Source organism: Scomber scombrus, chromosome 14, assembly GCF_963691925.1.
Source record: "Scomber scombrus chromosome 14, fScoSco1.1, whole genome shotgun sequence".
Classification (NCBI taxonomy): Eukaryota; Metazoa; Chordata; class Actinopteri; order Scombriformes; family Scombridae; genus Scomber; species Scomber scombrus.
Genome location: NC_084983.1, coordinates 9,126,399 through 9,151,630, shown reverse-complemented (window position 1 = coordinate 9,151,630; position 25,232 = coordinate 9,126,399). Strand labels below are relative to the sequence as shown.

At 40.6% G+C, this 25,232-nt stretch overlaps 1 protein-coding gene across 5 annotated transcripts in view; it reads right to left on the bottom strand.

Moving 5' to 3' along the window:
• acaca (acetyl-CoA carboxylase alpha) overlaps positions 1 to 25,232 on the bottom strand; it is a 33,665-nt gene continuing 8,433 nt past the window's right edge. For 2 of the 5 annotated variants that reach the window (XM_062432773.1, XM_062432770.1), the window contains exons 18-55: positions 25,087 to 25,221; positions 24,427 to 24,573; positions 24,141 to 24,329; positions 23,139 to 23,239; positions 22,776 to 22,864; positions 22,421 to 22,545; positions 22,052 to 22,165; positions 21,404 to 21,517; positions 21,229 to 21,318; positions 20,980 to 21,098; positions 19,623 to 19,646; positions 18,981 to 19,130; positions 17,792 to 17,935; positions 17,583 to 17,685; positions 17,376 to 17,483; positions 17,206 to 17,262; positions 16,880 to 16,924; positions 14,505 to 14,546; positions 13,675 to 13,890; positions 13,342 to 13,497; positions 12,995 to 13,219; positions 11,793 to 11,948; positions 11,528 to 11,674; positions 11,137 to 11,406; positions 10,903 to 11,000; positions 10,603 to 10,723; positions 10,302 to 10,412; positions 7,943 to 8,086; positions 7,686 to 7,806; positions 6,350 to 6,446; positions 6,129 to 6,225; positions 5,878 to 6,013; positions 5,624 to 5,801; positions 5,426 to 5,538; positions 4,604 to 4,758; positions 3,601 to 3,771; positions 1,880 to 2,016; positions 1 to 1,710 (exon numbers count right to left, since the gene is read on the bottom strand). In XM_062432773.1, coding sequence (XP_062288757.1) covers positions 1,584 to 1,710; positions 1,880 to 2,016; positions 3,601 to 3,771; positions 4,604 to 4,758; positions 5,426 to 5,538; positions 5,624 to 5,801; positions 5,878 to 6,013; positions 6,129 to 6,225; positions 6,350 to 6,446; positions 7,686 to 7,806; positions 7,943 to 8,086; positions 10,302 to 10,412; positions 10,603 to 10,723; positions 10,903 to 11,000; positions 11,137 to 11,406; positions 11,528 to 11,674; positions 11,793 to 11,948; positions 12,995 to 13,219; positions 13,342 to 13,497; positions 13,675 to 13,890; positions 14,505 to 14,546; positions 16,880 to 16,924; positions 17,206 to 17,262; positions 17,376 to 17,483; positions 17,583 to 17,685; positions 17,792 to 17,935; positions 18,981 to 19,130; positions 19,623 to 19,646; positions 20,980 to 21,098; positions 21,229 to 21,318; positions 21,404 to 21,517; positions 22,052 to 22,165; positions 22,421 to 22,545; positions 22,776 to 22,864; positions 23,139 to 23,239; positions 24,141 to 24,329; positions 24,427 to 24,573; positions 25,087 to 25,221 — 4,872 coding nt within the window. In that variant the 3' untranslated portion in view covers positions 1 to 1,583. The remainder of the gene's footprint in view (positions 1,711 to 1,879; positions 2,017 to 3,600; positions 3,772 to 4,603; positions 4,759 to 5,425; positions 5,539 to 5,623; positions 5,802 to 5,877; positions 6,014 to 6,128; positions 6,226 to 6,349; positions 6,447 to 7,685; positions 7,807 to 7,942; positions 8,087 to 10,301; positions 10,413 to 10,602; positions 10,724 to 10,902; positions 11,001 to 11,136; positions 11,407 to 11,527; positions 11,675 to 11,792; positions 11,949 to 12,994; positions 13,220 to 13,341; positions 13,498 to 13,674; positions 13,891 to 14,504; positions 14,547 to 16,879; positions 16,925 to 17,205; positions 17,263 to 17,375; positions 17,484 to 17,582; positions 17,686 to 17,791; positions 17,936 to 18,980; positions 19,131 to 19,622; positions 19,647 to 20,979; positions 21,099 to 21,228; positions 21,319 to 21,403; positions 21,518 to 22,051; positions 22,166 to 22,420; positions 22,546 to 22,775; positions 22,865 to 23,138; positions 23,240 to 24,140; positions 24,330 to 24,426; positions 24,574 to 25,086; positions 25,222 to 25,232) is intronic. The other 3 variants (XM_062432774.1, XM_062432771.1, XM_062432775.1) reach the window with 3 other exon arrangements.

Genomic DNA, 25,232 nt, shown 5'->3' with positions numbered 1-25,232 from the left:
TAAGTTGGGTAAGCTTTATTAAATTTGCAAACACATATAGAGATCGTCACTGTTAATCCATTCTCCATTCTTGTATAGGAAAAAAAACAGTCACTTATAAAGCAACTGGACTATGTGTCGATACAGGCACAGAAAAGGCACAGCATTGACCATGAAGCCATTTCACATCGCTAATGTTGCTTTTTCAGCAGAGCATTTGACAGTGATCTACAGGACTGATTTCAAAATGATGGTGCTGTTCTCATTTTATTTACTTTTCATTTCACAATACAGTTATCTGCCTATTAATAACGAACTCAAGTGGAGAAGTAATACGTGATTCAAGCATTATTTTCCAAAAAATATTAAAAATAAGTAACATTTCATATACATAAAGTACAAACTTTAAATAAACAGTTAATGTGGATTACAGTTAAAATTAGATGCCATATGTGATATGTAACACGTAAGTCCAGTAAAAAGTGGCCTTTGTTCTTTCACAAACAGACATTTAATGATTTAACCATCTAATTGTAAATTCAAAAATAGTTCTTTAGTTAAAAAACAAACCCTCAAATAAAAACCCCTTAACTTTCAATGATTGGCTTTTAGCAACACACAAAAAAGTAACCCAAGGGAGAACAGACTATTTTTCTAAACAAGCATGCCATTATCCACTCTGTGTCTTCAAATCTCATTTAAACTATTACCACCTCTGTCACTTTGTGCGTGTACGTGGATGTATGTTTGTATACTAGATTTAACAGTGGAAACTGTGCACGTTTGGTTCTGGGTGCAATGTGAAAGAACAGTAAGCAGTAAAGTGCATCTGAAGCAGCATGTGTGGGTACGAACAGAAGGGACAGCTGTTGTATTGTTGTGAGGCGAGCTGCCCATTGCTCACTGCAGGGTGACTGTGAAACAGTCGGGGTCTAAAAGGGACCTTGTCCCTGCTCCCTGCTGGGCTCTCCTGTCCAAATCTGTTGTAGTGTTCCCCTATCTTTGTTCAGTAACTAAGTGCTCCCTACTTAGGAGTATGAAACTCCCTTTCTTGCTAATGCCTCCAGCAATGTGTTGTCATTGTTCTGTTGGTCATCAAAACACTTGCAAATCCTAACAAGCATATGTCAAAATCCAAGGTGCATTTTAATATGACAACAACAGGCTAAATAGACTGCTGTGCAAACTCCAGTTCAAAAGAATGGAGGCAACTGATTATCATGGAAAACATCCACTTGGGTCAAATGTGTAAACTCCAAACATATTATTACATATTAGTCACTAAGTAGATATTTCTTTAGTCATCTTTCAATTGCACTTGAGTACAAAAAAACACAAATTTATCTAATCACTAGCACACATGTAAGACATTTAGAAAATGTTATAATTGATGTCAGTCATCTGCACTCTTAGCGAACTTAGTAAGAATCATTGCCAACGATTCATCAGTAACCCTGGCAACTGCCAAGGGCCATCACGTTGGCTCCTCCAGCCTCAGTTTCCAGCCCAGGTCCCCGTCAGGAGCCAGGCTCCTTTGGCTGTGATTGTGGCTTGAGCGGTGCTTCAGCTAGCCAGGCAGGCAGGGAGGAAAGGCCAGGCTCCCACTAGGAGGAGGCTGATGTCTCCATAGTGGACAGGATACGGACCACCTCGGCTCTCTGAGTGGGTGAGATGTGCTGGGTCATGTGCACAATAGAATCCATGGCAACCTCGGGATTGGCTTGGACAAGGCTGAAATGAGGGAGGGGGGTGGCACAAAAGAAAATAACGTTATAATCATTCAAGGAAAGCTGGATTTCTCATGTTTGTCAAGTGGGTGGATGGGGGTTATGACAGGTGAAAATGAGTTGCATTGTATAACTCTTAAGCACTTTGAAGTGGCATTGCTTAGAATCATCACCTGCGAATCTGCTTGAGGATGTGATCTCTGCGGATGTACTTGATGTTCTCGTCGATGACAGACCTTGCGCCCTCTTCTTCAGCTAGTTGCCTCTCAAGCCATCCCACCACTTCGTCATTGTCATCCCACAGATATGCCTGTTATGAGCAAAAAGTATTTATGGGTTAATATAGCCTAGAAATCACATTTTTTCTTATTGATTGAGTAGGAATAAAGAAAAAAAAGTTCTGAGGATATCAGCCTATCACATATATCAGAATATATATATATATATATTTTAAAGTTATATAGGAAGTATTTAATGTATGTTTGATCCATTTTCTTAATTCAAGTTTAACACATGTAGAATTATTAAATCTCCAGTGAAGTTGAGTGTTTCAGTGCAATGATATAATAATAATAATATCATGTCCCCATCATATTTGTTTGATAACCCCATTTGATGGATTGCAAAAAAATGTGTATTTACATATATATTCTGTTTATACTGTATGAGATTATCGGCTGATATATCAATATTTGACATTATTTTACTTCTTGATATCAGTATCAGTCTAAAAAAATCTAGTATTAGTTGGGCTCTAGTTAGTATATCAGAAAATATATAAATCATCACACATAAAAATAAAAATCAACATCAACAAAAGAGATGGACAGGCACAAAGTGGGGGTCTGATGTCTTGTTGACTGGACCTGATAAGCTAATTAGTATTCATGAGTGCTGGCATCTCTGATCCCAAACAAAGCCAGGCTGGAGGGCTTAGCAAAGATTTAAGGGTGGAGGAGTTTAATGGGCTCTTGCCTTTTTATGAACAGTCCTGCTTGAGGTCCACAAGAACATTTAATGCCCTTATTAATCATTTTTAATCTGTTTGCTTTTAATTAAGAAACAGCGTGTTGCTCTCCTATCTGCACGTGCCAGGGCTGTGATTAATTGTGGCTTAAGACAGCCAGTCCTGATTGGGATAATATATTAGCTAACAAGAAGGCCACTTCTTAGGAGATCTCAAATGCTGGGCAGGCTCCTGTCACCCCTGCGGCTGGTCCTCTGAGCCCACTAGACTGGGTTGGAGGGAACAGCATATATGCATCTCTCAGGGATGTTTATTTTCATTTATTACCAGTTATCACTGCATCTGTATTCAATCACGAAGATTTAATAGGAATGCTCCGACTTCTTTATCTGGCACACCTTGTGGACAAGGGAATGGAATTCCAGGAAAAAAAATAACTCCTTCTGTAATCATTCCCAAGGGCCAGCTAGGTGTTTATTCGAGTACACCTACACACTTCCCCAGAAACTCATTTAGAGTTCAGTATCACCTATTTAACACTGGCATCATATGCAGAAAACAGTTATTTGTCAAAGACTCACTCAGTCAATCATCACAGAGGGCTGAATACAATGACTTTGAATATGATAAGATAACAAACGGCATGAAATCCCATACAATACATAAGCAAACATGACAAGTTTGTGATTAAGGATTAGTGACACGTGCACAATCTCCTGCTCTGATGTGAAACAGAACAATATAATACATACTCAATAATGCTGCTTTGAAACTTTTAAAATGTAGCTCTTAGTTTAAAATGAACCGTCAGTTCACAAACTGGTGAGGTCTATGAGATATTAATTACAGTTTTTCCCCACTCAAAGCCACTCAATCATAAGAGCCTTGCTAACAAAGCCTGCCTGCAAGTGTTGGGTAAAGTGTTACCTTGACAGCCCCCTCGGCCTCCACAAACCAGCGGCGCAGCATTGCCTGGATCTGGCCGTCTGTCAGCTCGTTGTTGGCAGCTTGGATCTTGCTCTTCACTGTGTCCTCCAGGAGCAGACGCCGCAGACGCCAGTAGAAGAAGTGACGGCATGTTTGCCATTCCAGGATATCCTGTGAGGGGCGCAAGACAAAAAAAATATATGAGCAAATACATTTATGAAGAGCTACTTCAACATCTCATTTATATCATCACATGAAGAAATGAATTTTATTCTTTATGTACACTTTAATGTACATGGATATGGATACTTTTTTCTGGCTTGAATGGTGGACACTGTTAAACCAGATAAAAAAGGAACATTTAATATGAGAATTCCTGACAGATACTGTAATCCACTGATTGCATATAGGCCATATTAATATGTGTGGATTCATGAAACAAGGTTATCAGGTTATAATATTAATTTCACTATTGATATGGATTTGTATTTTAAATACAGCACTTGTAAAACTAATGTACTTGATTACAAAATACAGAGCAGTATTAGTGAGTATTTACAGACTATACTGTGGAAATAACCTGACTGCCATCAACCCCTCAACACCCCTCTGGTCATGTGAGTGTGTGTGTGTGTGTGTGTGTGTGTGTGTGTGTGTGTGTGTGTGTGTGTGTGTGTGTGTGTGTGTGTGTGTGTGTGTGTGTGTGTGTGTGTGTGTTGTATGTGAACGATGGGACTGGGAAGGCACAGACTGAGATGGCGCCTGGGGCTGCTCTGTGCTTTCTAAGGTGATTGACCAGGGTCATCAGAAGATAATTATGAGGACGAGCCTCACAGCCTGGTGAGACGAATCATTATTCACTTGGCAGGTGCGGCAGCATCTAGACTGATATCCCCCTGTGGGCTTTTCAACTTATTCACATAATGCACATTTATACTGCAGCGATACATGCACGCAAGACAGAATAAAAATTTAAAAAAACAAAGAAGAAAAAAGTGCTCACCGTGATTACGCCCTTCTCTTGCATACGACCTGGGGTGTCGTGGAGGTCTGCAAACTGCACAGCCACCTGGTGGTATATGGGCAGCAGAAACTCCTCACGCTCCTTTAGCTGGGTCTCAAGCTCTTTACGATCAGGGGGGCTCAGTTCTGGAGTTCCTGTTGGAGACAGTGAAGAGCAAAGTCCAATGAATTTAAAAAATAACAGCGTAAACACCATATGGATGAGTCTATGGATAAGAATTCGCTGTTAATCCTACTTGGTACACCAGGGATTACAGTTTAGGTGTGAAAGCCAACAATTCTGTCTTCACGTTTGGCCTTTTGCTTATAATCCCATTACCATCAAATCAAGTTCAACATGAGTATGCAGCTGTGAAGTAACTCCTGTTAACGGCCTTTTGTTTAAAGCGCCCCTCCTCCCCCTCCAAACCCTTTGCTGCTGTCACCAAAGACTGATTTCTGTCAATTCCAATCTGTAAGCTCTCAAACCCTGCATTCCACCAATTGGCCCAAAGCGTCAAATCCACGCAGCATTGGGCCGCAGTTTCTCTGAGCTCCAATGTAAATCAATAAGTAGCACGGGAGAGCTGGTGATTGATCCGAGCAGGCTGTGATTGACACGTCTCCCAAGGGAGTGCAGCGAAGATGATACAATCAACAGCGACTAAAGAACAACAGTGAATGCACACATGATCCCACCTGATGTATTTCTTCTTACTAAAACAGTATGGGAGGAAGAAAGATACTACAAATGAGAATGAGGCTATAGGGGACAAAGATGCCTGTAAAGAGCTATAATTAGAATTGAACCAGGGGGACTCACCCAATCTTTCAGCCAAGCCAGTGTAAACCGGATCAACTCTTCTCATGGTCTTCACCAGGTCCTTCCTCCTGAACTTGATCTCCACTGTTCCTTCGGGCTCCAACACTCCACCTCTGGAGACGAGAATGGTTTAAGTGAACAAAAGGTGGTGCGATAAAAGATGACAACTTGACCTGTCCTCTTTTCCGTCAAACTCACCGACTGTCCTTGTCAGCGTACATCTCCATGTGACGGGGGTTGATGGTGGGATCTATAACAACCCAGGAGCCTCCCCTCAGCTCAGCCTGGGGGGGAATATAAACCAGAACTGGCTGCTTGTACTCTCTCAGCCCGTCCACGATGTAGGCCCCGAACTTCAACACCTGGTCGTACATATCTAAGAAGGAGAGCTGCGAATGAGACGCTGAGCAGGTTGATACCAGATTGACTGATTATCATGAAAGCAGAAGTACCTTTCATTCCGCCAGAAAAGCCCCTCCAGTTGGCAAACACTATAAGAGGGAGGCCCTCTCGGTTCAGGTCCTTGATGGCCTGAGCGGTTTTGAAAGCAGAATCTGGGAACCACACCTGTCCTGCCTGCTGGATGATCTAAATATACAAAATCAGAGTCAGCATTATTCCCTGGGCATCTGTAAATGTCTAAATCCTTTAGTGTCTTTTCACGCTTGATAATACGCATTGAGTGACCCCCTCCCCCCCTTACCTTAGCTTCCGAGTCCAAATTGGCTGGATCGGCTGGGATAGACAGCTCCACTGACCTGGTTTCCACAGCAACCACTCCAGTAGGTATACCACCCAGTCTGTGAAGAGAGGCCATTTTCAGCGCTGATGTGTATGTCAAGCTAAGAGGTTTCTCCACGGTGTGAACTGATTCAGTTTTTGGCAGTGTGTCATGTGGGCTTAGAGTTCTGCTTGGGCACTCACCTGGCTCTGCCTACCACCACACTCTGAGCCCATGGCTGCATCAGCTCTATGAAGGAGCCGTGGTCAAAGAAACCGCTCTGCCAGGAGCCCTTTGGACCTTAATATACAGATAAAAAAAATAAAAAAGGTGAAACAGGAAAAAAAAGAGTTAATTGTTGCAAAACTTTTATTTTTTACAATCCATAGCTTTCTTTCTCATTTCTCCAAAGCTGTGTAATTTCTTTTTTTTAAGCTCAGAATTTGTAATCTTGGCAGCAGCCATGATGGATGACTGTAAAAGATGGTTTGCTCAGCTCTTTTTCTGCATGCACACCCAGAGAAACATACCCAGTCTATGAGGTTACAATTCAATTAAGCCTCGCCACTCATCACTACGAGATACGTTGACTGTTTCCCCCCACCCACCCCCCAACAATCTCTTTGCTGTTCAAAGTTGTAATTACACTGATGTGGAACCTGCTCAGTCCTGACCTGCAGTGTAAAACACATTGCATCCATTTTGGTGCTATCTTGATCTTGCCTTTACCACCCTGATATTAGGCTTCACCGTTTCTCTCTCTTTCTCTCTCTCTCTCTTTCTTTCTTAACAGCTTCTCTCTAGTAATGAATTATTTCAACCTTTAAACCAGGGAATATCAGGCTGAAATGATAAATCTTTATATTTACTTTAAACAACAAAAAAGCAAAATCCGGGTTCACAACTGCTGATAAAGCATTTTGGATGGAGAGGATTAGTAGGGGAAATGAGCAAAAGCAAAAGCGTATGAATCATTGTCATCATAGCTTGAGCCAGAATGCAATATAAGGTAATACGAGCTTTTAGCACAACAGGAGCAGAGGATGGCTTGAATGTAGGGCTGCAACTAACAGTTAGTCATTAACATTGAACATTTGGTCTATAAAATACATATAAAAATCCAACTGTTACATGTTCAGTTGACATCTCAAAATTGCATGTTTTGTCTAACATACCACTAATAATCCAAAACATACACATATTGAATTTCCAATTATACAACAGCAAAGAAAAGCAGGAAATCCTAACAACTGAGAGCTTGATTGCAAATGTTTGACATTTTACTCCATAAATGATGAATTCATAAATGAGTTAAATGATTTAATTAATCTTATTTCATTGACTAACCAATTAATAAACACATCATTTTAGCACGACTTGAATGTGAGAGGAAAAAAGGACACATACTAGATGTTTATCAGATGAGATGAGTGATGTTTTTTTAAAAATGGGATCAAAGAGACCCCCCCCCCCCAAAAAAAAAAAAAAAAAGAGTTTAAAGAATAATTCCTCCTCTGGACACTCAGACAAGGCACTCACTCTGGTTGGGACGTCCCGCTAACATCCAGCGAGGGTCATATGGAGCCTTTGTAGGCACAAAGTCCACCGGCCTATCGATAGGATCCTTGGATTTGAGGATGGGCACTGGACTAGAGTTACACTGGAAAAAAGAAATGTCTTTATTTTACAATAAAAAAAAATAAAAAAACCCACAAACAGCTCTAAACATTATGATAAATGAACTGCACATTTATTACACTGAAAGCATCTTATTCAACACCACAGCTAAATATTACCTTGGGCATGTAGGACAACCACTGCAGGAGAGTGTAGACTCCCTCAAAGTCATCACAAACAGTACTGTGGGTCACACCATTGTTGTGCATGATCTGAATTCCACCAAGCTGGTTATTCGATGTGTACACCTCTCTGCCCAGCACCTAGCATAGGGAAATACAAAAGGTGTTCATTTCAGATTTAATGGTAATATTTTTTTCCTCTTGACATTCCAACATTTGACTCTGGCTTTTTAGGCATATACCATTGATGTTAACGAGGCTTTTAAAGGGTAAATCACACTGAGTCACATGCAGCAGAAAACTGCTTCAGCTCTGTTTGTGAAAAATACTTGAAAATCAGAGCGGAAGTTTTCTGCCCAATTTAATTTAGTTTGGATTTAACCTGTAACAGCCTCTGCTTTCTGCACTCCAACGGAGGAAACAGAGTTAATCCACTGCTCATGTTGTGCAACCTTGGCTCAGAATGGAAGGTGTCACCAGGCTTCTGGTCCGAGGAGCGGTGGATCAATGTGATCGCACACAGACATGCCAGGTAACAGCAGGGACCCTGCATTACATTGCCCCACTGCCTCGTCAATACAGGTGATCAGCAGCCAGAAATCTCTATCACAGCAGTTACAGGTGGGTGGCAGCACCTGCCACTCTACCTGGGGGACTTTCAACAGACGGCGCATATTAACACATGCCCTTTCTCCAAAGCACTTCATTTACATGCTTGCAAGTGGTTCACATTCATAGTAGTTGTGTTTATTCAGAATTCTGTGATAACACAAGGCTATTATGGTGAGATAGAAGCCACCAAACTACTTTTGCCCTCGAAAATGCCCCTGTGCCAACCTGAAGCCATAAAACCTCACTCCCAGCCCACCCTATTTTCATAAGCAGGAAAGAACAGGTGGCAGAGTCCTGACATGGCTCCATAAAAATCAGAGAGGAGCTCAATGCCTACCCTCCGCTCTCACCTTTTCAGCCATCATTTACTTTCTTTATTACCATTAATGGTTATGTATCTGGCTACAAATCTAGGGCACTCTCCTAAAGCTGTCAGGAAAGCCTGCAGCCCCAAGAAACATTGCAGTCACCTTGACATACACAAAGCCCCTGTGCCTCCGGCCATCGCTGGCTTCATTAAGATTTCACAGCAGAGAGAGGAGAAGGGGATATAGGAGCAGGGACAGAGGGAGATGACTGGGAGGAAGAAAAGAGAGGCCAACTGGATGTAACAGCTCACTGGGGTATTTGTGCTAGTAGTTACTATCCAGGCCCCATGAAAATATGAGAGCTTTCCAGCAGCTAATGAAATCATGATCTCTAGGTGGGAGCCTCCTGCTCTCCATTAAGTTTCAGTTAATAGCCAGGAAACCACATGATGATGAACAGGAGGAAAAAAAACAACCTTACTTTTTAAAATAAAATAAAATAAAATCACCCTTTTAGAATACACACAATCAATTGTAAACAAAGAATATATTGCAATACTTTCCACATTGTGGACACTTGTCAGCAACCATTACTCTGGGTGCACTCTCACAAATGGAGCTAAACAGTGGGGACATCTAAAAACGATTGAGCTCTCAGCAAATAGGTACACCATCATTGGGCTATTTGCATGATTTGTCATGTTGTGACCTGTCATATAATTTGAAATGGAGTCATCTTAATGCACTGACAAGGACAAAGAATGGAAAGCAAAAGGAGGTAGTGAAGCGTGTAGGCATGCATATACACACACACATACACACATACACACATACACACACACCAATCAACTGCATGCAGGGAAACAATCTGCCTCAGCAAAAGTTTTCATTTTGATTAAAAATAAATGATATGGGTGTCCTGTGCTGCAGCCTCAGGCATGTCACTCTATTTCTATGCAAATACAACTTCATGGTTCGTTTTCAATTATTCCACCATGAGTGGCAGGCAGGCCTGTCGTTGGGATTGAAAGGGAATCCTAGTAGAAAATAACGAAGCAGAAGATAGAAGGAGGCATGATCGCCCAGTTGAAACAAGCACCAAAATCAAAGCGCACTTTGCCTGTTTCTTTTCTTTTGTCTATACACACACATCATTTGACCCTGTCATGGCCTGGTTAATAATGTGGAATTTGTGTTTAGACATGCACACAGAGCTCCTTTCCTTCCTCTCATATTAGTGGAAAATTTTAATAGCCAACTAATGAATATTTATATTAAATTCCTCATTAAAATGCAGATGCATTAATTGTCTGAATTCAGAGATAACTCATTTAGTGTCGCAGACATACACACCAGTATTGTGTTTTCAATTAAAAACACTAGGGAAAGACTCTTTGTGCTGTACTGCAATGCACATATATATATTTGACATTTACCTTGTTGAGTGCTCCAGCTCCAGTGAGGATGATGTGAGAGTTGTCCACTTGAATGGTTCGCTGTCCAAGCCTCACCAGATAGGCCCCAATCCCTATGGCTCGGCATGTGACCTATAGGGCAAGACAATCATGTTAAGGCTTTTGATAAGTGTGAAGATACTGGATGAAAGCTTGCACGGAAATGAACTCTTTGTTTGGACAAGTCTGTAGTTGAAATCACATAAGCTTACAGCTCGAGGCTAAGAAGGAGAAAACATGTATGCGTGTGTTTTTAGTACACGTGTGCATACTTCAGTCTTACCAGGTTCATGGTGATGATCTCCTCATAAGCCAGGGAGGATTCTCCAGCAATCATCCCGGACCCTTTCAGATTCTCCACACCCAGCCCCTCATCCTTTCCGATGATGTCAGTGATCTTGTACCTGCATGACAACACATATATTCACTCACAGCCGGACGTGACCGGCCAGTAGCATTCCCACTCCCACTGTCACCTTGGTTGTAATATTGTGAGCTTTAAATCATACAGTCATTGCCACTGATTCTACACCAGCTTGTCATTTTCTCACAAAGTGTATTCATTTTAATAAAAAAGATTTACCTAGATTCTCCTTCATCCTCCACATGCTCACAATGCACAGAGTTCAGGGCTGAAACCTTCTTATAATCCTGAGGTGTGAGGTAGAGATACTTGAAGCCCTGCAGAGGTAAATATAACAATGACATTTTAGTTGATGATAGACAGTGATGTGAATGCAAAGGAAAAAATGACAATAAATATTTTAACAGGCAAGAAAAGAAAAGGCTAAATGCTTTTGGATAGCAAAAAACTGACCTTATAGGGGTCATTTGGATCTTGCCAGGCCACATGAAACATGTGTCTGATCTCCTCTGCCAGGCCAATGCGCGCGCCGCTGTTGGCTGCGATGTAGATTCGAGGGATGCCGCTCTCTCGCGCCATCTCTGAGGCTCGCAGGAACAATATGTCCTCCTGGGGCCCAAATGACCCTATCTTGTGCGTGATGTCATTACTTATGACGATGATCTCGCGTCCGGCTGGATATTCTGGCGTGCGCAGGGTCATCCGCCATGCCACCATACCGATCTAAACAGACAGAGCAGAGGAACATTCTTACAAGGGACACAGTACTGCCAATGAAGATAAAGATTGTGTTAAAATGTCTTCTTATTCTTACTGTTCATGTATAAAGCTTTAAAAAACAAACCTCATTGCCTCCTGGCAGTCTATTCATCTGCACCAGCTGACCCTGGGCGTCGAGAACCAGCTCTGTGAAGGTTAGCAGCTCAGAGGGAAGAGGGCATTTAGGCAACTCGGCAAAGGCTTGGGTAGAGTGCCACAGCTTTTTTAGAGCCTGGATTAAGAGACGCCATAGTCAGAATTAACGTTCTAGATTATTTGCATGTATGCTATAATCTAAACACAATACTCAAGATGTCAGTTAATAGTTGTTGGGGTTTTTTTCACTTTACCTGTCTAACCATTTCTGGAAAGTCATAGACATAGGTGGTGCCCAGAGACTGCGCCTGGAAGCGCTTAGACTGCAGCAGGTCCTTGGTGACGTAGGGTGTGTTGATGAGCATGCCGTGCAAAGGACCCTGCTTGTCTCCATATGCTTGGAACATGATCTGGACAAGAAAGGAGGCAGAGAGTCACTTAATGGATGTAATGACTTCTTCATTAACATTGGCATTAAGGTAATCATGATTTTGGGAATGATGATGCGGATGAAAAAGAATATTTGTCATCCCACTGCTACAAGATTAACCAGTACAAAGTGTAGATAAAAAATCTCTTGTACTATGCACTAATGCACATATTTACACAGACGCATGACTCAGATGTTAAAGAACAATGTTTTGTGTAGACAGGGAGTGCTGACAGCCTTGAGAGGACATCAAGCTACAGCATTATATATTTTCAGACAGAACCATTCACTTGCCACCTCTTATAAGAAGGCTCTTCCAATCACTTATTGTTGTAGACCCACAGCAAGTTAAGAAAGATTAACAGTGTGTTGTTATGTCCTGACAGTACTACACTTCACACTAGGACATCCACATTATCTCACAACTAGACACTGGATTATTATAATCTCCCAACATTACTAATTTTCTCTAATGTTCTCAAATGATTATAACTGCAGGAAATTGTACCAGACCATTTCCAACCATGTCTAGAATCTTTAAATGGAAATTTAATTCTCTCATATCCAATATTAATGAGCAAATGTGACAAAAACCGGCAGTAAAACAACGTGGGAAATGTGAACCCAAGAATTTTTTCTTCATTGTTTTGGGTAAAATTTACCAAATCCTACTATGGCTACTCAAGATTCTCGTACTCCTGAGTGGATAGATGTGATGATGGATAGATGGAGGGATGGCTGGATGGATGAAGTGTAACTTACCAGATCAGCTGCGAGGCGAAACATATTTAAAAGAACTGTCCATCTGGCGAAGGGCAAGACACCATACTGGATCTCTACTCACCAAATTTTAAAGCCAGAAATTCTATTTTCAACTGCATTAAAATAAAAAATAAAAACATCTTTAACTTTACAAGAGGCTAATAAATTGCATTTTGAGAGCTGAGGTTTCCAGGATGGAGCAGACGCCCTTTGCCAGTGACTTGATAGCAAGCAGATGAGATGGAAAATGTATGAGTGCCCCACCTGTCGGTCTTTGGGCCCCACCTGTCCCGTTCGGGAATCAGTGACCTCCTTGTACAGGCTGATGTCCAGGTAGTAGCCTGATTCATTGGTGAGGAAGAGGCGGATGGGAATTTGCTTTCCTGTCGGAGTCAGGCGGATGTTAATTTTCAATTCGGCCTGCAGGACACGCAACTTCCACAGGCGGCTGCCGTAACGCATCACCATGGAGCGCACAGACTCCTCGATCTGAACACAAGTTTGTAGAGAAAGATTAGTGCGAGGCCAATGCTCAACTCGTTACTAACAATGTGAGTTGTGGGCTAATGGTGTATCAGAATTGTGCATGTGTGTGTGATTGTTTCACAAACCTTTGATGGGTCCATGATGACTGTAGGGACAAAATTGAGGAATATATGGTTACAGTCTGTTCGTACAGTTGTGTTGTTGAAAGCCACCTCCAGCTCATCCATGGCCTCCAGCAGCAGACGCTCTGCTTCATTGTGAAGGTACTCAAAAGAGGCCTCCTAGCGAAGGAACAGATTTTTAAAAAAAAACAGTCAGTAGGAGCAGGTATGATTAATTTGTGAAATCTAAATTAAAAGACACAAACAGCTGTGTACGATCCAAAACATCCAAAAAGAACAAAATAAGCTGATGTGATAAAATAATGCTAATTTATTATTTTCCTTATGTGTTCTCACCTTTGTGACCAGATCAGAGTGGCGGATAATGGCTCGTACGAAGAAACGGTAGTCTGTAACCTCCGTCCCCACCTCCACACGGGCTGCACCCAGGTACAGGTGCATCTTGTGGTTGGCACAAGGAATGGCAGTCAGGGCGAAATTGCGCATGCGGTTGAGCTCCAACTGGAAAGCTAGTGCTGGCTCCAAGTGCCGATAGATCCTGTCCTCCTCGAACTATTGAGACACGGGCAGGACACAGTCACAAACAGCAATACACTACAAAAGACTTCCCACAGGAACTTTTTCTTTACAAATTAAGTCTTCACTGCCATCATCTCTTCCATTAACAAAAATAGCTCAGATTGGCAATTTCAGGAACACTGAGTTCATATAAGAGTAGAAAGATGCCTGTGAGCCACACCGTATTAAGTAAATGAAATCACGGCCAATCTCAATCTCAGAAAGCTCCTAATGGGTGTCATTTCTCTTAAATGGGAGACATAATTAAAGAGTTCATTACTTTAATGAGTTTTGGCGGTGTCATTGTAGTGAAACTATCAGGGGTAACGGAGAGGAAGAGCCATCACTAACTGTGATGAAGTGAAATTCAACACTGCCAAAGGGGTGAAAAGTTGTTTCTTATAACCACAACACAGTTTTGAATGATCTCCTGGCTAAATGAAAAATGTGTCTACATGGCATTTTTCATAAATTGTTCACATTTAGATAAGTTATATACCTAGATTTTTTAAATAGACTTGCTATTTTCCCACATGGGCCATCAAACATTTTTTTCCCACAGTAGGAGTGATGATTTGACATACTGTGTTTAATATGTAGACACTTACCTTGTCTCTGGCACGGAATGTGAAAAATTTGGGGAATTCTCTCTGGAAGATAATGAGATAGAGTTGGAAAAACATCAACAAGTCTTCATAACAAAAACCTTGGTTTTAAACAACAGTTTAGTGCTAAAAATACCAAATCAGTTAGACATGCATCAACTAAATAAACCTAATCACAGCAAGTGAAAATAAGCTATTCTGGGCATTTCTTAAATTGCTACACCAGTGTGTATAGAGTATTATGCACTGATCATCAGAGCCTTGTGCACCTTTACTATAGTAATTTATCTATCAGGGAATCACTGTGTATTCACTCTGACGACAAGCTCACACAGTCATGGTAATAGGCTACATATATAGCACCACTCACTACGATAATGAATAAAACATTTCCTTTTTCCAAAGAGACATTTGATCCTCTGAATAATGTCCGCTAGCCCTGTTTGACGTTATCAGATGAAGTGTCCCACTTGCCAAAACAATGCCAAACCGATTGGAGATGCACTCATCAGCTCACAGCCTACATGATAACGACAGAGCAACACACTGGAAAATGTCCACAGCTGTGATTTGACACTGTGATTACACATCATATTCACCACCTCTACAATATAGTTTTTTTTAGGGTGAGCACGCAGAATGGTGCTACTACAAAGAAAAAACAACCTCTATGTAACAAGGGGCACATAATGACAGTCACAGTAGCTGGCATAAATAGCTCTCATCAGAGGCTGTGGTCCCACCTAAAGAAAAATCAACGCCTATTGTCCAAATGACAGAGGAGATCATGGTACTTCTCAAAGTTTAATCCTTTCCCAAATCCCTGTTATTATCACTTTCTCTTCATCTGAATACTATTAAGGTGTTGATAGTGGGTCAAATCTGGAAAGATAAATGCAGTCCACTGTACTATCACACAATCAACAAGGACTGTCACAAAACTGCCATGATTGGGGGTTCAATTCCTACTTGGCTGTCCATGCTAAAAATGTGTGCACACATTGGTGCAGGTAACTTATAATTGACGTTTAAAGGTGAAAAAATCTATGCCATGAATTGGTGCAGGGGCTTTAATGAAGTCTTGAAGCGAACAGTTGTTAACCTAAGCTTTTATTGATTCAGCACAATGGTGGGTTAAGTTTATTTATTTACGCTGGCAGTCGAGTAAGCTTCATGTTTCCATTGCTTCTAATGGAAAGATGAAGCAGTCACTGCTTGATAAAACCTATGAAGGCATATGAGTATACTCTCTTTACTAATTTATCTGCCTCTACTGAGATGTCTACTATAAAACAAACTAGAAAAGGTAAAATGACAAAAATCAAAGGGTCCTATAAATGGCCACAAGGCAACACACTCAGTCGCTCATGTTAATATATGGACTGTAAGTATGCGTGGGCATGTTTACCAAATACAAGCCATGTAATGGTGATAGAAAAGCAGTTATTTAAAAATGAGTATTAATGTAACGCCACCTTGGGCAATGTTACATGAGACTTTGTAGGGTCACTTGGGGCTCACATGTGCACACATGCCCCATTTTTGGTTGATTTGGTTGTTAGTCTTTGCATAAAGGAGTAAGAGCAATCTATTCCCAAGAACTCCGCCCATTCCAGTTTGGAAGCCAATCGGAAAATGTTAAGTCATCAAAAACAAATGTGACTATTGTAAATATAGTATGTGCCAAGTCTGGTGAAAGTTGGATAAAATATGGAGGATAGGGGATGAAAATGGCAGAAAATCTGGTAAGGCGCAGGTGGGTGTTCCTGATTTGAAAAGTTTCATAATGATCCAAGGAATCCACCAAAAACAAAGTCTTCTTCTAGGCCTCAAGGTTAAAGAGTTTTTAACCAAAAACATGAGGAAAAAAAACATGGAGCCGCTGTTGATGCCGTTTCTCCAAACAGCGACCAAATGTACCAAGTTTAATGACTAAGAGACACAGCTAAACAAAAAAGTTTAAAGTAGCCAAAAGCATCCACATATTATTGGAGTGGATACAAAGAATTGTCACTACATAATGACTAATTGTGTGAAAACTGTGCATCAGATCACTACCAAAAGTCATAGCACACTTGTTGGCCAGCCATGCCACAACATATTTTTGGCGGAACAATAAAAAGAAAACACAAGAATTATAAATATGCAGAATAACAACACTTATGCTTTGGACCTTCAGTGCCAGTACAAATAATTATATGTTCCAGCTAACTGTCATCTACCTGGTGGGGTCTTTTGTAACTGTAAGATCACCTGAGACAGAGACATGAGTCTATTATTCTATTGCTGACTTCTGTTTTTAGCAAATGCAACAATACTTATCTAGTGATTCAAATCAAGGAGGCACCTGTCCTCATTTACTTTCTTCCTATACTTACATGAAACCTTTGGTCCACCTCACAGTTGACTTGCTTCCTGAAATCCTTTCATCATAAATGCAGCAAAAGCAAGGCATGCAGAAGGAGATACAGAGACAAAGAGAAATTAAGCTAAATTTAAAATGCAAATTACCTCAAATTATTAAAATGAACAGTAATCATATATAAGTCATTAATAAAAAAAATTAGTAGTTAAAAAAGAAAGATGCTTGGACAAATTGTAAATGTTTGAGACATGCTACTCAAAAACAATTGAACTGGTGACATGCAAGGAAGCAGACTGTGACAAACAGATTGACTTGGTAAAGATGAATAAAGACCCTCACCTTCTGAGCCACAAGGAAAGTCAGCCTACGGATGCCATGTTCAAACAGCAGAGATTTCTGGGATTGATAAAAAGGGAAAATGTCAGGATGAAAAGATCTTTCTGAGCCATCTCCAAACATTTAACTTCTTGTGCTAGAATTAAAAATAAAACAAAGGCTTTGTTGTAGACCTTTGCCTGAGTGAAGTCTCGGAACATGGATGCCAGGCCATCGTCATCAATGTCGCTGTCTGTCTTTATCGCCACATTCAGGATATGGATGGGTTCATCCTGGACACTCTGGATGACAATACAAATCCACATTTCATTTAAAGATACACATCCATACAGGTCAATGACCAGCCTGTGACAATCAGAATACAAGTCTGTTCTTGTCACCTTGTTGTCCTCTTCACCGTACAGGACAGGATTACCTCCCTCTGGGAAAGTTGGACTTGGGGGAGGAGAGTCGGAGAAGCAGCTCATCACGTCCGCTATGTTCCTGTAGAGGAAGAAAATCATACATACCATTAATCACACTTCAAATATCATCTTCACCTACTGATGAAAAACATCTAAGTTTAGAATTTTTTCATACAAGGACTGACCTGGTGAACTCCTGGAAGGAGCGGAAAGCGACCATGGCTCCCATGCGCTGACAAGGTGGTGTAAAAGATGCGTCAAGCAAAACATCACTCACACTGGCCACGTGCACCATGCCGTAGTGGTTTAGGTTGGATGAAAATGACATCCTAGGATGTTATCAGAGAGCACATACAATGAGAATCTACCATAGCAACATACTGGCTCTGTGAAGATGTCCCCCCATCTAGCTTTAAGAACCTCAAACCACTTTTAACCCCTCAGATTTTCAGCAGTATCAAGTTTGAGCTGCTGGAATATTGGAAATCTTTAATTAGGAATAACCCCTTGAGATGTAGCATCTCGTTTTCAAGGGGGTCCTCAACATGAGCACGATTAAACAAAACATTTAACCAAAAACAAAAATAACAAGAGAATTAAATGATACCAAATATGACAAAAACCAAAAAACAAACATAAAACAATACATATTAAATGATAAGACATACAAAATCAGGAGATCAGTGATAGCATTAAGTAATAAAGTTATAGAGATTATGGATGTGTACAACTGATCCTATAATAAGAAGACAGTGTATTTTTGATCAAGTGAAAAGATTTAGTTATTGGAGACTACAGGGACAAATAGAAGAGCTGTATAGAATGTCTTGATAATCAGAGGAGAAAGGTATCATAAAAAATAAACTGTCTTCTTATGATGGGAGAGGGCTAATTAAGAGTCATACATTGTACAATAAAAAGGACAGCCAAGAACAAATTTTGCATTGTCTATTATAAACTATATTGAGAGGAAGAAGATTAGTTTTGGATGCAGCTTGATATACCTCATCAGCATAATCCAATACTATTATTAAGCATTCTGGTGTCCCATTGACATGAATGAAATAAAACATTTAGTATAGAGAATGTCAAAGTGAATGAGTTTCCAATTATAAAAAGCAAGTAGTAACACAATTCCACTGTTATAACAACTGAACAGTGAAAGCAGCTGTACAGGATTGGGAGGGATGTTTTGACAGACCATGTTAGTCAAATTTAAACAGAGAAAATATTTACTTCACAAGACAAAGGAAAATTAAAACCACCAGAAAGACCCTTTAAAGTGCTCACGCTGGGTGTTAGTCCTCCGATTGACAGAAGCTGTCCCAGAAGTTTCACCCATTGAAAGTACTCTAGAGATTTTATTTGTCAAACCTGTCCATAGATTCCGAATCTGAGGCATTTGTCTTCTCAGCATTATCATCCTTAGATTTACTATCCTGTGCTTTAAGGTCCTGGGGTTTAGTTTCCATTAATTTTGTGTCCGTGGCTTTTACAATTTCCATGACTGGAGCAGACAATTTCCTGGCAGGACAGTCACAACTACATTTCAGTTTCAGGCGATTTGCACTGGTTTAAAACATTTCCTTAAAATGTGTTTTTATTTATCTTACACCACATTGCATCCCCAAATTATTTTAAATGTCCACAATAGTGAAGCTTGTACACACGATAGTCAAGAACATAACACTCGTTCACATAGAGACAAACACACACAAACGTACACATACACTTTTTTTTCCTTTTTTTTTTAAGTTAAAATGTTTGATACAGAGGCTGAATGTTGAGGGCCATGCTGTAGTCAGTAAAATTAAGAAACATTGTGTTTATCAACCAGACTACATTCCAGATGCTAAATCAGTTTCTTTCTTTTTTTTTTTTTAATTCAAAAGCATCAAACAATTAAAACAAACACTTAATCACCAGAAGAATTAATCCCAACATGAATTACTTGACCATGCAGCTAGCTAATCTACGGTCACTAGTAGTCTATGCAATGAAGAGTGTTTACAATACCTGTTTAGAGTGGGGATGTTCCCTCTGCAATCAAACAACATTGATTACTGAGTGGTTAGTGGCAAATATCAGGAGAGGGAGACAGTCAAGGTGTAGCAATGTGTGTGTGTGTGTGTGTGTGTGTGTGTGTGTGTGTGTGTGTGTGTGTGTGTTTAATATGAATTGATCAATACCTAAATGAATGCAATGAATGTAAACATGGAAGATAAACTGTGCAAATATATTTGTAGTCATTCCAACACACATTTCACCTCCTGACTGCTCCCTTTACAACATGCATTAGGAAATCGTGAGGGCCTCCTTTTCTTGAGACATACTCAACAAAGACAGAGGATCATTTCATACTCTCATGCTGTCTTTAGTTCACAGTGATGAGCCAAAAGTGAGGGTTAATCCAGACACGTGAAATCACAAGCATGCAATAAAATGAGTATGTGATGGCATACGAAGGATTTCTGCGACTAACTGTGTAAAGAAGCTGAAACTGAAAAAATGGCAAAGACGCATACTGCCGGTGCAAAGTGAGCAAGCAAATACACATACACATACACACATTCAAACACGGACGAACTGAACACAATCACACAGGTAGGATGCGGAACGCAAGTGCAAGAGAAAAGCCACAGAACTGTGTCTGTTACAAGCTTCTTCTTTTTTTTCAAATGCTGAGCATGAACAATGCAAATCCCAAGTTTGTCTCTGGTTTCTCTCTAATGCTTCAGTTTTATATGGCATAAGAGCGCCCCCTATGTTTTATTTTTACCAGAACTCACGAGGAAGAGCAACTGACATGAGACTCTTGAGGCTGGGGGCTTTGCTGCTGCTCATGGCTGTCACACGCTTTTGACAAACCCCAAAAAAAGTATTTTCAGTCTTGCAAAAATACCTTCTTTTGCAAATGAGGAGCATTTACATGGAGAAAAACAATGAACACACACATGGCTCGGGAAGGTGGGAGAGGGTTTAAAAAAGGACCTGGGGCACCAAGGATGAAGTGGGGTTGCGAGGCACAGGACTTCCAGCTCAGCTTTTCACTGCTGCACTCGTTTTAAAATGTAACATCACTACTAGATTTTCATCTGATTAAAGATATGTGGATAGGGCACAAAAAGTAAGGCACTGAGTAGGAACTCCAGAAAATTCTTGTAGATATAGATTGATAAAGCTGTTACCAAATATATATATGGTAGTGCTGCCTACTCGCCAACATCACTGTTATCAGTGGCAAATTCAATATGCATGTCTAGTACTGAATACTAAATACTGAATCCTGTCCACAGGTGCCGTTAAAAGGGGGAGAAGCAGGAAAGGTGGTAGAGAGCATGTGAGCGTTGCAGGGATTTTGCGTGTGTGATACCTGTTGGGGTGTGAGGTGGGCAGCATGAACTGGAACTCTACTATACATGTGTTGTCCCTCAGTTGCCGATGCTGAACGCTGTTTAGCTCATAGGCAATGTATGCTCTGCGAACGTACACCTGCAGGTATTAGGGATAAAGCCACAGAAAAATAATATTAGTGAGATATGTGAATTTCCTGCATTTTAACATGCATTCAAATGAAGTAAAAGTAACGTGATTTATAGACTCAGATTGTTTTTCCTCTCACCTCAAGGGCAGCCATCCTTACTACCTGATTACTGTGGTAGAAGAAGTTGGGCAGAACATCAAAGATGGAAGTCTCTGACAGGATCAGTTTCTAGAAAAAAAAGACAATTAGCCATCTCTAACTGTTGTTTCATTTAATGAAGTCCCAACTGCAAGTCCTAACTTTTAGTGCCTACCTGCAAGTTTTCGATGCAGAATTGGTGTCCGTACATATCAATGGCAGAGAGGAAGATGGACTCCACCTGGTTGTGTCGGAGCTCATAAGAGGGGAGGTGGGAAGCTATCAACACCTGGGTTAAGAAGATGAAAGTGGAAGGTCCTTTACTCTCAACTCACCTCATATCATCAATATACTATTTAATCATTAGGTATGAGCCTGCCTACAATGCTTCTTTTGTCTTCATATTTTCTAACACTGTCTCTCTTTACACTTTCTTGACTGTTTTAGTCACAGACATTTTAAAATGTTTAGGTACATTTATCTATTGTTTTCCTCCATATAAATGAATATCTATATATTTTCTGCCAGAGTGAATAGTGACACCTGCTGGTGAAATCCTGTCACCATGGCTAATGGATAAAGAATTTAAGTCCAATGCTGAGAAAGTAGTAGATGGTCAATAACTTCCTACATAAAGCAAAGCAACTATCTGCTTCAAAAGACTTTTTATTTTTTAAACTTAGAGCTTAAGCAAGCATAATTCTGTATCCCTTCTGCTGACAATACACTATTGCCATGCAGCATATGCCATGCAATTGTTGAATATTGAGTCAATGGAAAATAGAATACATTTGTCAGCCAGAATAAAGTGTGAAAATCTGACCTGCCGAGCACGCAGTGCCACTTTGGCATTGGTTGTTTTGCTAAGTTGGGTGAGTTCAGTCAGGATGGCCATCAGTTCATCTGTCAGTGTGGGATCACGGCCACACAACTGGTCCTAGAGATAGGGTAGCATAACACAACATATAGCATTACATAACATACTGTGACACACATTGCTGGGCACACATATATGTACACAAACATATCCATGTATCAATAAACATGAGCAGTGCCTCAATGAAATGCCAGTGTACCCTAAATTAGAACTAGACTGAAATATGAATATAGATATGACGAATGAGTCAATATCCCCTACAAAAGGAGAGGTCTTGAAAGGGAAATGTATCACACAGTAAGGAACCACACTTACAATCAGCATTGTAACCAGCAGGTTCTTTTTGGTGACTTGGGCATGGGAGAAGATATAGTTGAGCACATTGGCCATGTCGCCTTTGTTTTCCTCACGCAGTGCAAACACACACTTGTCATAGTGTCCTGTTATCAAGCCAACAAATAAGGGCTTTGGTTAGTCGTGCACAGGGGAACATTTATGTTAACATTCATGACAGAGCTCCATCACATGGAGAGGATGAGTAACTGCACTTCTCCTGATACACGTGGAGAGCAGGAGGAAAGTTCAAACCATGTTGCTCTTTCATACAGCGACAAATCACAACAATTAGTCTATGAAACCAGTAAAACAGTGTGTAGCTGCTGTTACTCACCATTCTGAAACTGGATCTCTACTTTCAGGTACTGTCTGAGCAGGTCCATCACCACCGCCTTCATGTGACCTCTGATGCCACTGCGATACCTGTGGGAGAAAAAAGTCTTATTTGAAACAAAGAAGAATGCAGAGGAGGCACCAATCTGTGGACGGTATTATCTAGTGACTGGGAAACCAAAATCTATACGGCGAATCAGTGTAACAAATTAGATCTAATGTGAATGGTATGCAGCAAATAACACCCTTTACACATTGTGTCTGACAGGGGAATTGTTGCAGATCTATGATTTCCAAATTCATCTGTACAATCAGGTCATCGCGTGTACAATACATCTGAGTGATCAATGTGTGAGATACTCACTTCTGCACCAGCTGAACAATACTTTGCGTGTTCATAAAGAAGACTTCTCTCTCTGACTTCTTGTTAAGAGTAGCAGCGTGGCTGTCCAAGATGTTTGCAATCTTGAAACAAAAGAGATAAACAATATAAGCACTTAATCCCAGCAGCGATAAAAACTCAATAGCATTTAATCCCAAAGGTGCTGAGAATCCCTCAGTTAGCTTGTTGTTAAGCTAAACTGTGAACAGAAACCAGCAAAGAATGTGAGATCCTAACTGGGCGTGATGTTTGTAAATACACCTAGAACTATGCTTAAAATACCAAAATTCACAAAATATGCATGAATATCAAAGCACATCAAACCCAGTGTGATTTTTAAATAATCCAGCAAATTCTTGACATATACTGACAATCTGAGTACACACACACACACACACACACACACACACACACACACACACACACACACACACACACACACACACACACACACACACACACACACACCTAACTTTTACTGCTTACTTGGACAAAGATAGTCATTTGAATATATATTTTGAAATAATCTGTTGGTGCAAGAAAACTGTACAAGAAGTCAAGAGGAGGTGGGCACAGTGTTTTTTGAGCCAATGGGAATGTGGAGTGCAACTTGGCACTACAGTTGAGAGATCTCACTGCCAAACTAAAAAAAAAAAACTTTTAGAAGAAGTAATCACTGGAAAACAATAATAATGTTACTATTCTTTTAACAGATTTTAACATATCATTCATAGCCAATCCCTCTCTTGTCAGAGAATAGGGGTTACACTGAAACCACCTAAATCCAACAGCAGCCTTTCTCCTGCCTGATGTCCCTAAAAAACACAAATCCACAGGTATTTTGCATCTACATCTACATGAATGGCAAATAAAAAAAGGACAGTGACAGGTGCTCAGCAGGAGTTTTACTGTAGTCGACAGGGTTTGTTTAAGAGGAATTTAGTGAGTGTAGTTAGGGTGGTGTGTGCATGTGTTGTGAAGCACCTGCTGGCTGGGGAACTGGCAGAGCACAGAGGTGATGTTGCTGGCATACTGAGCCATCTCCTTCTTAATGGCCTTCTCTACAGCAGGAGGGATGCGACCTGACACACTAGTCATGATGTCCTGAAGCTCCAGCAGTGGCAAAGAGGGATCACGCATGGTTTTCATCAGCCTTTCTACCCACTCTTTCAACTAAAAAAAGACAGAAAAGGTATATTTTTTTAAAAAGGAACTGCTTACAGTTGTAAGAGCTGATGTTGTGTGTACCCAGGTGTGTATGAATTCTTGCCTTAACACTGAAGAAAGGCTCAGGAAGACAGAACCCGTTCATGATGTGAACAAGGTGATCCAGTGTGTTGTGGAAGACTCTGTGCAGCTTCTCCCCTCTCAGAGCTACTGCCTGGATTGTAGGCAAGGCCCCAGTATGCAGCTCTGCCTACAAGGCAAACACAAATATTTCTTAAGCATATTTCATAACCATTTTAGCTGAAGAAATCTGCTGCCAGCCAGAAAAATGTCTGTCTAAGAAAGTAGTCCAAAATGTGTAGGTTACACTTTTGTCTTCACATGGTTATCTAACAAGTGTGTTAGTGACACATTTACCAAAGGTGGTCTCCCTCACCATTATTATACTCAGCTGGTCTTTTTGCCTCCCCTAACTTCCCAACATTACCTTGGGTCAGACACTTCCACTGACTCACACACACCTGTTCCCCTCGGATAATTGAGCTTTTATCTTTGTTGGCAGCTTCAGTTTTCTGCTTAATTGCATAATATTACTTTTGTTACTCTGAATAGAGGGAAATGAAACTTACATTTTATGTCCTACTTGGAATATAAATTTGTGTTGGGACCTTAAATGATCATAGGTCATTTGGTAGTATATGGAAAATCCTACTTTGCGTACCCCATCTACCTGTGTAGATTGCATTAGTCAAACACACAGTACCTGTTGCACTCTGCTCGGGTCATCCAGTTGCAGTTTGGCAATGACACAGCCAGGCTCCAGTGCTGCTCCAGGCCTCTTCACATAGTGAATACAACCAGACTCCATAGCTGTGAGGGTCATTACCATCTTCATCACCTGGAATATAA